Below are 13,844 nucleotides of genomic sequence, written 5' to 3'. Positions count from 1 at the left end.
ATGTAATGAAATATGAAATCTATTCAAAGTCAACGTCAACATTATCAGATTTATATCAGATTTGGGGATTAAATTCCATGCATGATTCCAAGCAAAAAAGTCTATTACGGACATGGAGTATTTTTCATGGTTGGCCAGCAGGGGTGCAAAGACTCCCCCAAAAATATTTTAAAAATTATTACACTTACAGGCTTAGTCCAATCGTGCTGAAATTTGAATCACTAATGCAGCCTGAATATAATTAACTTCAAAACATATGAAAAGTGAACACTATAGCGCCCCCTACTATAGACATGAAAAGTCAACATTATCAGATTTGAATCAAATTTGGGGATTAAATTCCGTGCATGATTACAAGCTAAAAAGTCTATTACGGACATGGTAAAATTTAAGTCACTAATGCCTGATCATGGCCTGATTACAATACACTATAAAACATATGAAAAAAAGAACACTATAGCGCCCCCTGCCATAGACATAAAATGTCAACATTATCGGATTTGTACCAAATTTGATTATTAAATTCTATGCATGATTTCAAGCAGAAAGGTCCATTACGGACATGGTGCATTTTTCACGGTTGGCCAGGAGCACAATGACTCCACCAAAAATATTTTTTTAAAATTATTATACACACACATGTTTTATTCTCATCATGCTGAAATTTTTATCAGGTATACACTCCATGACCCAGATTCCACCGATATGTCAAACACAATTATCAGTGCTACAAGCCACCTAGCAAAGCAGAAAATTTACTGTGAAAGGAAAAAATTACATTCACATTAATTTGTGAAACTCTGCAGAACATTCACTGACGTGTTCCTGATCATAAAACTCAATGAGTTGCTAGTTTTTACACTTTTGCCTCTAGAATCGTTCACTTTTTAGAAATTTAAAGGTGCACTATGTTTATAATGTACAAAAAAAGAAGTCTATATGTTCTACTCAACAAATTAGAATGAGCATATTTCACTAAACTGAAAACTGTTATTTACAATGACTACAAGTGTATACACTTACAAACTGAACTATTTAAATTAGAATCCATGTGACTGCACTGCTGATATTTAGACAATGACAATACAGTTTCTAAAGGTTGTCGCTGAACGATTGACTAACAGCTGTCATCAGCATATGAACAGTTGTCCCTCAATGAGTCGTTAGATGGAAACATTTACACAAGAAAAACACCTCACCTTAGTGGACTGAAACTGTAACTGTAATAGTAACTGGCCTGACTCAAAAACAAAAGTTGTCTCTGTTCCAAATGATACAACCACTGAAGCCTCTGTTTAGGTAAATGTTTGAATAAAATTATCACACTACAAAATGTGATAAAAATAAAATTAATAATAATAACAATAATAATAATAATGTACTTTCTCATCCAGTACTCTGTTGCAAAACATATGAATGATGAACCTTACTGCTTCTGCTTACACAAACAACTTTCAAGTTTGCATTGTTTTATTTAACAATTTACAGTTTTACTAAAGATTAACACTCTTGGTCGTCATTCACATTTGAGGGTTGGCAGTTTCTTGCGGCATCTTGTTTAAAGAAATATCTAAGCAGAGATGGTATAAAGAGTTAAACGGTTGTGTAAAACATTTAGTTTTGTAAACGAATATATACTAAATACTCACTTGACTCTTCAATCTCTTCTTCTTTCTTAATCTCATTATCCAGAAAAGCCAGTTGCTTTTTTTTTTTTTTTTTTAACTTACATTTAATTTCTGTAGTTCTTGCCTAATTTCTTGTCCTTCTTTACTGCTGCATGCCTCAGGGAGCTTACTTGGTGAACGAAGTGAAGCCATTACACAACTGTAAATAATGTAAAACATTGCAATTTCAGTATAAAATCATAACTTATAGCAATTACAGCTGTAAATTAAATGTAATAGTCAACCATACCTTGTTCAGTAGTAAGTCCTTTTTCAGTCAGAAGACATTGTTCAGTCAGTTGAAAATTCAAAATGTTGTCTCCCCCTTTTTACTCTTTAGTTTATGAGTAAAGTCACTGAAGTGTTCACGCCCTTTTTTTTCTGTTACTATGACTGGCTAGTAACAAAACTTACTCTAACTTGTCGCTTTTTCAAATGGATTTACATGATTTACACCCTTAAAAAATATTTAAAATACTAATTTAAATGATCAACTCATAATTTCTTTCTGACCCTAATCCCCATGAATACTCACATCAGATATTGTAGTTTACATTTCACTCATTTCTTAGACTGACACAAACTTTATTGATCCCCTTCAAAAACCGTGTAAAAAGAAAAACAGGCTATTCAGACACTTTATATAAAAGACAACGATGGAAACAGAGACTAGATATAAAACATACAGAAACAAATTAACTTCAGTTTTGCTTTTGAGTAAAAAATATACTTTTAGGAAATTACTACATTATAATAAAAACAATGTTGAGGAAGTGCAAAAAATAGGAAATTGTCTTATAATTGTTAAAGACGTGTGGACAGTATTAAATAGTGTTATAAATAATAAACCAAAAGCAGTAAGCCATTCTAAATTCTTTACACATAATACAGATGAATTAGAGAATATTTCACTAAACTGAAAACTGTTATTTACAATGACTACAAGTGTATACACTTACAAACTGAACTATTTAAATTAGAATCCACGTGACTGCACTCCTGATATTTAGACAATGACAATACAGTTTCTAAAGGTTGTCGCTGAACGATTGACTAACAGCTGTCATCAGCATATGAACAGTTGTCCCTCAATGAGTCGTTAGATGGAAACATTTACACAAGAAAAACACCTCACCTTAGTGGACTGAAACTGTAACTGTAATAGTAACTGGCCTGACTCAAAAACAAAAGTTGTCTCTGTTCCAAATGATACAACCACTGAAGCCTCTGTTTAGGTAAATGTTTGAATAAAATTATCACACTACAAAATGACTGAAACAAAAAAAATATAAAAAAATAATAATAAATAAAATAATAATAATAATAAAAACAATACTAATAAAACAATAACACAGATTATCTGCCAATTTTATAGTTACTGACCTCAGATTGAGATAAAAAGGACCTGGAAAAATACAATACTACAGACAAATTCAGTCAGACCAAGCTTTCACTGCCTTTAAAAATAATTTTCTTTCTTAAAACTGTGATGCTTTACAATATCCAAAATACAGAGTACTTATGATGAAGTTATAAAAAATATTTCTAGAATTATAAAAGAGAAATTGTCCAATTGTATATTATATAAAAAAAATAATAATAATAAATTAAAAAAGAGACGTCTTCAAAAAAGCTTGTAAAAAGAAAAAAAGGCTATTCAGAAACTTTATAAAAAGAGGACGATGGAGGCAGAGATAAAACAAATTTACTATAAAAGATATTAATGTTATAACTGTTAAAGAAGTGTGTGGACAATATTAAATAGTGTTATAAACAGTAAGGAGCATATGAGTATTTCATTAGACTGAAAACTGAGAAAAAGCATACATCAGTTATCACATCAATTAGTGAAACTTAGCTGAAACTTCCAGAATGTGGCTTTTGTAAATTCATTTATATTACCTACCTTTCCAAAAATCCACACTAAGAACAAACTTTTGTTTCTTGTTTTATTTTGCCAAAGCACGGTTTGTCCATCATTTTCTCTTGAGACGTGGGACGGATCAACAGTTAGCTCCACCCGTTTCTCAAGATCTGAAATTGTGCAACCAATCACATTCCACTGATCACCTACAGGAGAAGTTAGAAAGTATCGTCTACAGGAGGAGCATAAAAGACGACATTGTGCCCATGATCTGGTTGCTTTTCTCAAAGCAAGTGGGTCATCAAGACTACAACTGTGTCATTTTCAGATTTATTTTATTTTGTTGGACTATTGTTTTAAATCTTTTGCTAAGGCATTCTGTTTCATCTGAGTTCTGTTTCATCTGAGATTTCAGACATCTTCTGGGAAGACATATTCAACTGATTTTTGTGTCAGCCAAGAAGGTGAGAACTGTTAAATGTTTTCTGATATTACTTATTACTTATTAAGTGGCTTAAATGTCTAAACATTTCACCATTCCAAAATGTAGTTTCTGTGCTGGTTATTGGTTTAGTCACAACCACCAACAACCAGCACAGTGTAATTTCTCTGTGTAAAAAGTGATTACTTCTTTCACTGTTTAATGAACTCTCCTCCCTCATTCACAGCTCTTTTACTTTTAGGAACCAATCACACCCCTCCCCCATTTTTCATCTCAATAGTACTAACCTTAAACTTCCTACAGACTCCTCTACACAGGTTTTTTGTCATTTTCAGTTTCAGGGATATAGATATATTTGTTGCCTTCTTTATGGCATGTGTTTAGAATGAGAAATTCCATAGATATTCTCTTAGCCAACTAAATATCATGTACAATGTTTATTTATGTTTTAGCTGGCATTTTAAACTTACTACAATATATCCCCTCTCTTCCTAATAGTGTGAAGTAAAATAAAGATAATTTTTTTGGTGTCCTTTTTTAAATTTAAACATTGTTCTTTCCTTGTCCATATCCCTTGTCCATTTGGCTTTCTGCACGCTACATTTCTTTGTGTTTTAATTTTCTTTTTGTAGTATTAGAAGTAGTAGTATAACTCCCCATCCCCCATGACTCCCCCTCCCTCCTCTCTCTCTAGAGTCAGTCACACCCCTCACCTATTTCTCTCATCTCCCTGGGACCCTCCCTACAACTGTTGAAATAGTAGTAGTAAACTGAACCATAAATTTAAACATGTGTAACAATTTGAGTTAACTAACTAATGAGTTTGTTTTTAAATTTTCAGATGCCCAGGCCTTCACGGAGGTCTGCAGCTGCGAAGCTCAGGTGGGCTAAGCAGCAGGAGAAGAAGTCTGTCAAGCAAGTTGACGTTGGCGTTGTTCTGGCATCTCCTCAGCCTCCTCCTCGTAAGTGTGGACTTGCATTATTTTATAGTTGATTGTTTGTAAGAGTATGTAACTGAAATTATTTTGTCATTCAGGAGAAGGCACCGGGTTCCGTCCTACACCGAAGTACAACCATGAAGATGAGAAGACCAAGAGGTACAGATTGGTCATGCCGACTAAGAGCCCAGGCAAAAAGGTAAATGTTTTTTCCCTCATAACACATTTACATCTTAATACCTTTATACTAAAATGTATATGTGTTTTTTGCAGGTGGTTCTGTTTGCTGGGGACTCTCATCTCTGCTCCATTGTGGACAACAGAGTGCGGTTTCCTGAAGGTCGTCTCTCGTTCGGCTTCTCCTGCAGCCCGGGTGCGATTGCTGCTGAACTGAAGAAGAGGCTGTTGGCTGATCGTGAGACGGTAACAAAGGAGCACCACCCAGGTATGTAGATTGCATAACATTTAACAATGTTCTGCCCATCAAGAAATGCTTCTTCTAATGTATACAANTGGGGTTTTAGAACCTTTAGAAGTGACTGCCCATACCCCAGTTCCAGAATAAAATTTCACACTTTTTTAAAATAATATTAAAAGTTTGAAAGCTTGATCAGGGATAATCAGTGTGTTACTCACCACTAAAATGAATGGCACAAGTCCTGGAGTTGCATCCATGCAATAACAACTTGTCATCGTAAGGCTGCAGCCAGAGTCATTTGATCCATCTACATGTTTCACATAATTAGCCTTCACGGTTTGTCCATGTAAAGGTTAAAAAAATCCTCAGTCATGAGGCTCATGGCACAAAATAAATGTGCTGTAAGAACACTACAGCTGATATGAAATGTGTCTTAATCAGTTTGTTGTGGACTTGTGAAAAAATAATCACAAGGGGCTTGTTTGTGATGATCCACAGTGACTTTTATAGTTTAGGAGAAAAATAATGAATAATAATATTATTATTATTTATTATTGGCCCTCGCCCCTAACTTTGTTAGTGGCGAGGGCCAATAATAAATAATAATAATATTATTATTTATTATTTTTCTCCTAAACTATAGGGGTATTGTTCTTCGTCAGTTTCTTTTTTTTTTATTCCTTTTCCGACCAAATGATCGCATTTTTGACCCCCTGAACGTGGACGAAAAGTCCCCAAACCGGGGTTCAGATCAATCGACCCGGCAAAAAATTCTATAAAATGGGCATCGTGACAATGACCAAAGTGACCCGACTCAACAGCGCCACCTAGAATTGGACTCCTATGGGAGTGGGAACAGGTAAAGTTTGTCATAGGGAAACGAAATTCTGGACAGTGATAGAGAACAATGAGACAAGACAAAAGATGAATTGGAGCATGACCCTAAGACGAACAGGAAGTCGGCCATATTGGATCAAACATTCGGCGCCGTTTTGACTTGGGGGTCTACAAAAAGATTCAAGTCCCCAGGGTTTGGTCCAAATGAGCTCAGATTTGACATGTCACATCTACAGACATGAACTCACAAAAATCATCAGAAGGAATTTTGATACTTCTTACGGTTCGCCTGTAGCACGCCGCCGAACAACACCTTCATTTCCTGTTTTTTCGGTGACCTGTCACGGCCACAGGCATTGTCCTACAAAACTCAAATTCAAATCACAATTGTATGATCCAAGCCTGAATGTAATGAAATATGAAATCTATTCAAAGTCAACGTCAACATTATCAGATTTATATCAGATTTGGGGATTAAATTCCATGCATGATTCCAAGCAAAAAAGTCTATTACGGACATGGAGTATTTTTCATGGTTGGCCAGCAGGGGTGCAAAGACTCCCCCAAAAATATTTTAAAAATTATTACACTTACAGGCTTAGTCCAATCGTGCTGAAATTTGAATCACTAATGCAGCCTGAATATAATTAACTTCAAAACATATGAAAAGTGAACACTATAGCGCCCCCTACTATAGACATGAAAAGTCAACATTATCAGATTTGAATCAAATTTGGGGATTAAATTCCGTGCATGATTACAAGCTAAAAAGTCTATTACGGACATGGTAAAATTTAAGTCACTAATGCCTGATCATGGCCTGATTACAATACACTATAAAACATATGAAAAAAGAACACTATAGCGCCCCCTGCCATAGACATAAAATGTCAACATTATCGGATTTGTACCAAATTTGATTATTAAATTCTATGCATGATTTCAAGCAGAAAGGTCCATTACGGACATGGTGCATTTTTCACGGTTGGCCAGGAGCACAATGACTCCACCAAAAATATTTTTAAAATTATTATACACACATGTTTTATTCTCATCATGCTGAAATTTTTATCAGGTATACACTCCATGACCCAGATTCCACCGATATGTCAAACACAATTATCAGTGCTACAAGCCACCTAGCAAAGCAGAAAATTTACTGTGAAAGGAAAAAATTACATTCACATTAATTTGTGAAACTCTGCAGAACATTCACTGACGTGTTCCTGATCATAAAACTCAATGAGTTGCTAGTTTTTACACTTTTGCCTCTAGAATCGTTCACTTTTTAGAAATTTAAAGGTGCACTATGTTTATAATGTACAAAAAAGAAGTCTATATGTTCTACTCAACAAATTAGAATGAGCATATTTCACTAAACTGAAAACTGTTATTTACAATGACTACAAGTGTATACACTTACAAACTGAACTATTTAAATTAGAATCCATGTGACTGCACTGCTGATATTTAGACAATGACAATACAGTTTCTAAAGGTTGTCGCTGAACGATTGACTAACAGCTGTCATCAGCATATGAACAGTTGTCCCTCAATGAGTCGTTAGATGGAAACATTTACACAAGAAAAACACCTCACCTTAGTGGACTGAAACTGTAACTGTAATAGTAACTGGCCTGACTCAAAAACAAAAGTTGTCTCTGTTCCAAATGATACAACCACTGAAGCCTCTGTTTAGGTAAATGTTTGAATAAAATTATCACACTACAAAATGACTGAAACAAAAAAAATAAAAAAAATAATATAATAAAAATAATAATAATAATAAAACAATATAATAAAAACAATAACACAGATTATCTGCCAATTTTATAGTTACTGACCTCAGATTGAGATAAAAAGGACCTGGAAAAATACAATACTACAGACAAATTCAGTCAGACCAAGCTTTCACTGCCTTTAAAAATAATTTTCTTTCTTAAAAAACTGTGATGCTTTACAATATCCAAAATACAGAGTACTTATGATGAAGTTATAAAAAATATTTCTAGAATTATAAAAGAGAAATTGTCCAATTGTTATATTATATAAAAAAAAATAATAATAATAAATTAAAAAGAGACGTCTTCAAAAAAGCTTGTAAAAAGAAAAAAAGGCTATTCAGAAACTTTATAAAAAGAGGACGATGGAGGCAGAGATAAAACAAATTTACTATAAAAGATATTAATGTTATAACTGTTAAAGAAGTGTGGACAATATTAAATAGTGTTATAAACAGTAAGGAGCATATGAGTATTTCATTAGACTGAAAACTGAGAAAAAGCATACATCAGTTATCACATCAATTAGTGAAACTTAGCTGAAACTTCCAGAATGTGGCTTTTGTAAATTCATTTATATTACCTACCTTTCCAAAAATCCACACTAAGAACAAACTTTTGTTTCTTGTTTTATTTTGCCAAAGCACGGTTTGTCCATCATTTTCTCTTGAGACGTGGGACGGATCAACAGTTAGCTCCACCCGTTTCTCAAGATCTGAAATTGTGCAACCAATCACATTCCACTGATCACCTACAGGAGAAGTTAGAAAGTATCGTCTACAGGAGGAGCATAAAAGACGACATTGTGCCCATGATCTGGTTGCTTTTCTCAAAGCAAGTGGGTCATCAAGACTACAACTGTGTCATTTTCAGATTTATTTTATTTTGTTGGACTATTGTTTTAAATCTTTTGCTAAGGCATTCTGTTTCATCTGAGTTCTGTTTCATCTGAGATTTCAGACATCTTCTGGGAAGACATATTCAACTGATTTTTGTGTCAGCCAAGAAGGTGAGAACTGTTAAATGTTTTCTGATATTACTTATTACTTATTAAGTGGCTTAAATGTCTAAACATTTCACCATTCCAAAATGTAGTTTCTGTGCTGGTTATTGGTTTAGTCACAACCACCAACAACCAGCACAGTGTAATTTCTCTGTGTAAAAAGTGATTACTTCTTTCACTGTTTAATGAACTCTCCTCCCTCATTCACAGCTCTTTTACTTTTAGGAACCAATCACACCCCTCCCCCATTTTTCATCTCAATAGTACTAACCTTAAACTTCCTACAGACTCCTCTACACAGGTTTTTTGTCATTTTCAGTTTCAGGGATATAGATATATTTGTTGCCTTCTTTATGGCATGTGTTTAGAATGAGAAATTCCATAGATATTCTCTTAGCCAACTAAATATCATGTACAATGTTTATTTATGTTTTAGCTGGCATTTTAAACTTACTACAATATATCCCCTCTCTTCCTAATAGTGTGAAGTAAAATAAAGATAATTTTTTTGGTGTCCTTTTTTAAATTTAAACATTGTTCTTTCCTTGTCCATATCCCTTGTCCATTTGGCTTTCTGCACGCTACATTTCTTTGTGTTTTAATTTTCTTTTTGTAGTATTAGAAGTAGTAGTATAACTCCCCATCCCCCATGACTCCTCCCCTCCCTCCTCTCTCTACAGAGCAAGTCACACCCCTCACCTATTTCTCTCATCTCCCTGGGACCCTCCCTACAACTGTTGAAATAGCAGTAGTAAACTGAACCATAAATTTAAACATGTGTAACAATTTGAGTTAACTAACTAATGAGTTTGTTTTTAAATTTTCAGATGCCCAGGCCTTCACGGAGGTCTGCAGCTGCGAAGCTCAGGTGGGCTAAGCAGCAGGAGAAGAAGTCTGTCAAGCAAGTTGACGTTGGCGTTGTTCTGGCATCTCCTCAGCCTCCTCCTCGTAAGTGTGGACTTGCATTATTTTATAGTTGATTGTTTGTAAGAGTATGTAACTGAAATTATTTTGTCATTCAGGAGAAGGCACCGGGTTCCGTCCTACACCGAAGTACAACCATGAAGATGAGAAGACCAAGAGGTACAGATTGGTCATGCCGACTAAGAGCCCAGGCAAAAAGGTAAATGTTTTTTCCCTCATAACACATTTACATCTTAATACCTTTATACTAAAATGTATATGTGTTTTTGCAGGTGGTTCTGTTTGCTGGGGACTCTCATCTCTGCTCCATTGTGGACAACAGAGTGCGGTTTCCTGAAGGTCGTCTCTCGTTCGGCTTCTCCTGCAGCCCGGGTGCGATTGCTGCTGAACTGAAGAAGAGGCTGTTGGCTGATCGTGAGACGGTAACAAAGGAGCACCACCCAGGTATGTAGATTGCATAACATTTAACAATGTTCTGCCCATCAAGAAATGCTTCTTCTAATGTATACAATTTCATCTTTAGAACCGGACTTGCTGTGTCTCCTGGCTCCCTCCAACCTTCCTAGTGAGACGACACCCATCAGCAAGTGTGTTGGTGCGTTTGTGGACCTTCTGATCTCTGTCACAGATTCCTGGCGCAAGGTAAACATGTTCTTTGTTGTTACACTGTAGTTTTGCTCATTTATTCTTGTCCAAATATTACATTAATTCAATATTTGGTTTTACAGGTGTGTGTGGTGGATTTTCCTCCACGTCTGAGTTTTGACGATGACTTCCAGAGAGCTCTTCAGCGAGAATATCATCGTGCTGCAGCTGATGCCAGTTAGTATATCCACATCTTTTTTAATGTACCTCTTCATTGATTTGTTTTATAAACATTTTCCCTGTATTTATACAGAGGTGACGTACCACGTGATTGCTGACCAGTTTCCAGTAACTGACACCAAACTGTGGGCAAGAGATGGAGTAAGTATAATGATAAAGCATAACTTTTAATCATTCTTAAAATGCAGCTTTTAACTATTTTTTATGTCACACAGACCCATCTGAGTGATGAGCATGGTCTGCCCATCCTCATGGACCAGGTGTGGGCAGCCTGCTACACCAAGTTGGAGTGCCCTCCTCCCAGCCCTCCCAAGCTGCCGTTTCCCACCTACGCCAGACCCCGCCGCCGTCCTACTGCTCCTGTGCCTGTGTCTCCTCCAGCCCCTGCTAGACAAGGCACCAGGAAACAGCGCAGTGTACCTTGTGGCAAGGTAAGAGTCTAGATATATCAATTTAACATTTATTTCATCTATACATTTGGCATTTATAATAGTTACACTGTGTACATATTAACAAAATTCTGTCCTTTTCTTTGTTTGTTACCAAAGGTATCCGAGGAGTCATCGCCTGAGACTGCACAGAAACCATCTCCTGTGATTGCACTGCAGGTTTGTAAAGTGATAATTTTTTTCTAAAGTTTCTTGTCAGAGAATTAATTGTTGACCCATCTGTTGTTTTTACTTTAAGGTTACAGAGTTTGGCATCCCATTGTCCCCTGCGGTGTTCAGCCCTGCCATGGCTGCAGAGATGAAGAAGATCTCTCCCTCCAGCGGTGAAGAACCTGATGTCATGGTGGAAAAGGTAATTTTGACTTGCTGAGGCATAAATTGATCACTCATACTGGCCATTATTGGATATGAATAACTAGTAACTATACTTTTTCTTTGTTTAGACTTCTTCTATCAAGCGTAGAAAGGCCCAGAAGACCAAGCGCAACGTGAAGCATCAGGTTGGTTCCCATTTCCTGATTTATTTGTTTAAATCATTGAGGCTCAATTAAATATAACATATATATATTTTTTTTCTTATACAGAAGGTCGGTGAGCGGCAGGCATCAACTAGACGAGCATCCTTTGGAAGCCCTCCATCTTTTGAGGTTTGTTATTCCTTCTCAGTTTACATTTTTTAATATGAAAAGTTTAATATAATTAATTATAAATGTAGCAGTTGGTTTAATACATTTTTGTTTTTAATAGCTCCGCTTGGATGACCTGCAGACTGACCCAGTGCTGCCGTCACCGTCGGGGGAAAACCTCAGTGGCATCTTTTTGGACGAGGTAATTTCATCACCATTTATGTAAATGTTTTCGTCTACAATACCATCAAGTTCTATAGTAACATTATTACTTTTGTGCCCATACAGTTGCCTGAGAGTACATCCCCACGCAGCCCACAAGATCACCAGTCAAGCTCTGATTCGGGAATTAAATTCTGTGTATGATTACAAGCAAAAAAGTCTATTACGGACATGGGGCATTTTCCACCACTGGCCAGCAGGGGCGCAAAGACTCCCCCAAAAAATAGTTAAAAAATAATTACACACACAGGCTTAGTGCGATCGTGCTGAAATTTGAATCACTAATGCCTGATCACGGCCTGAATATAATACACTATAAAACATATGAACAGTGAACTCTATAGCGCCCCCTAGCATAGACAACATCAACATTATCGGATTAGCACCAAATTTGGAAATAAAATTCTATGCATTATATACAAGTCAGCAAGTCTATTAAGGACATGGTGCATTTTCCAATGTTGGCCAGTAGGGGCGCAATGACTCCTTAAAATATTTAAAGGTGCATTATGTAATGTGGACGAGCTGTTGGCCTGGGCAGTTGTCGGGAAGAGAAAAAGGCGTGTCGGGGCGGTCGCGAGTCCCCGGCTGTCGCCTGGGGGCTATAATAATAATAATAATTATTATTATTATTACATATTGGCCCCCTGAACATTAACAAAAGTCAACTTCACTTGAACAACAATTCAAGGTTGGCAAAAACTGATTTATTTTAATGTACAAAAAATGTATGTTTCAAAATTACTCTTCAACAATAAAAAAATAAAACTAATAAAAAACAAACACATTTTAGACAAATTCAATTTGGTACAAGAGCTAGCCATGGTAGTAAAAGTACAGAGCCGGGGATGCAGTTTAGGTTATTTATTTAACAGAAATGGGCAGTTTTGGGGCAGTGACCTGAAACAAAACAACAACAACAAAAAAGAAAGAAACCAGTTGGTGAACTCAACAGCAAAACAAACTAAAGAACAGCAGGGACAATTACTACACAAAATTACGAGATTCCAAAAAAAACACAGACAGGCACAATTTCAATAAATTAAAAATTTTAAAAATGTAGCTACCTTTGTGCCCCCCCCAGCACAGCTCAGCTCAGCTTTTTAAAACCAGCATGTCTGCCACAACAGTCATTTTAAAAATGCACAGTCTCATTCACACTAACACACAAACTATTTAAAATGCCCACCATGTGTTTATTTCTCACAGGTGATTTCAGATTGAATCGGACCTAATGAAACATTTGTGCGCACTGACAATCTGAATGCAGTGATGAACAAAATATAACTGATATAAAACTGTAAAACTGCTCTACAGCCGCCTTGAAAATTTGAATAGGGTCAAAAAAACAAAAGATGACATACACACATTTGCCACCATGTTGCCATGGCAACTCCCAACATTTGTCATAGAAATACATGGGTTTTGGTAAACTGGGATGAAAAATAAAACAAAACTTTGCAATAGGTCATTGATATTTCCCATATTCCCCATATATCAAACTGAATAAAAAGTCAAAGGGTCATATCTTGCCCCCAGTCTTAGTGCTCAGCACAAGTGCAGGGCGTGGAGTTCTAAACAGGAGGTGTGTCGTGCCTGAACATCAGGTGGAATGGAGCAGACTGAGGGCAGGTGTGGCGCGTTTACTGAATTGCCAGAATCTTAAAAATAAAACAATCAAACAAGTCAGCTGAAAAACAACGTGTAACGTGCCCAAAGCTTCTTTTATTAGGAAATATATTAGGATGATAAATGCTTAACATTCATAACATGTTACAAAATCTGCTCATTCACATGAGACCATTTACAGCGCTGTCCTAAAGTGTGTTTTCTTACTCTGTCTGCGCT

General features: G+C 36.0%; 1 protein-coding gene across 1 annotated transcript; it reads left to right on the top strand.

Moving 5' to 3' along the window:
• Nucleotides 1–8,784: 8,784 nt before the first annotated feature.
• LOC129408146 (uncharacterized) lies at nt 8,785–12,538 on the top strand. Its single transcript, XM_055151085.1, has 14 exons — nt 8,785–8,956; nt 9,778–9,898; nt 9,973–10,073; nt 10,147–10,318; nt 10,398–10,516; nt 10,603–10,696; nt 10,773–10,840; nt 10,915–11,130; nt 11,248–11,307; nt 11,387–11,500; nt 11,592–11,648; nt 11,733–11,795; nt 11,896–11,976; nt 12,063–12,538. The coding sequence occupies exons 2-14, from the start codon at nt 9,778–9,780 to the stop codon at nt 12,138–12,140; spliced, it is 1,344 nt and encodes a 447-aa protein (XP_055007060.1). The 5' UTR covers nt 8,785–8,956; the 3' UTR covers nt 12,141–12,538.
• Nucleotides 12,539–13,844: the final 1,306 nt, after the last annotated feature.

This window comes from Boleophthalmus pectinirostris, unplaced genomic scaffold (genome assembly GCF_026225935.1).
Source record: "Boleophthalmus pectinirostris isolate CB_2022bp ecotype Guang Dong unplaced genomic scaffold, ASM2622593v1 HiC_scaffold_15, whole genome shotgun sequence".
Classification (NCBI taxonomy): Eukaryota; Metazoa; Chordata; class Actinopteri; order Gobiiformes; family Gobiidae; genus Boleophthalmus; species Boleophthalmus pectinirostris.
This window is presented reverse-complemented; position numbering and strand designations above follow the sequence as displayed.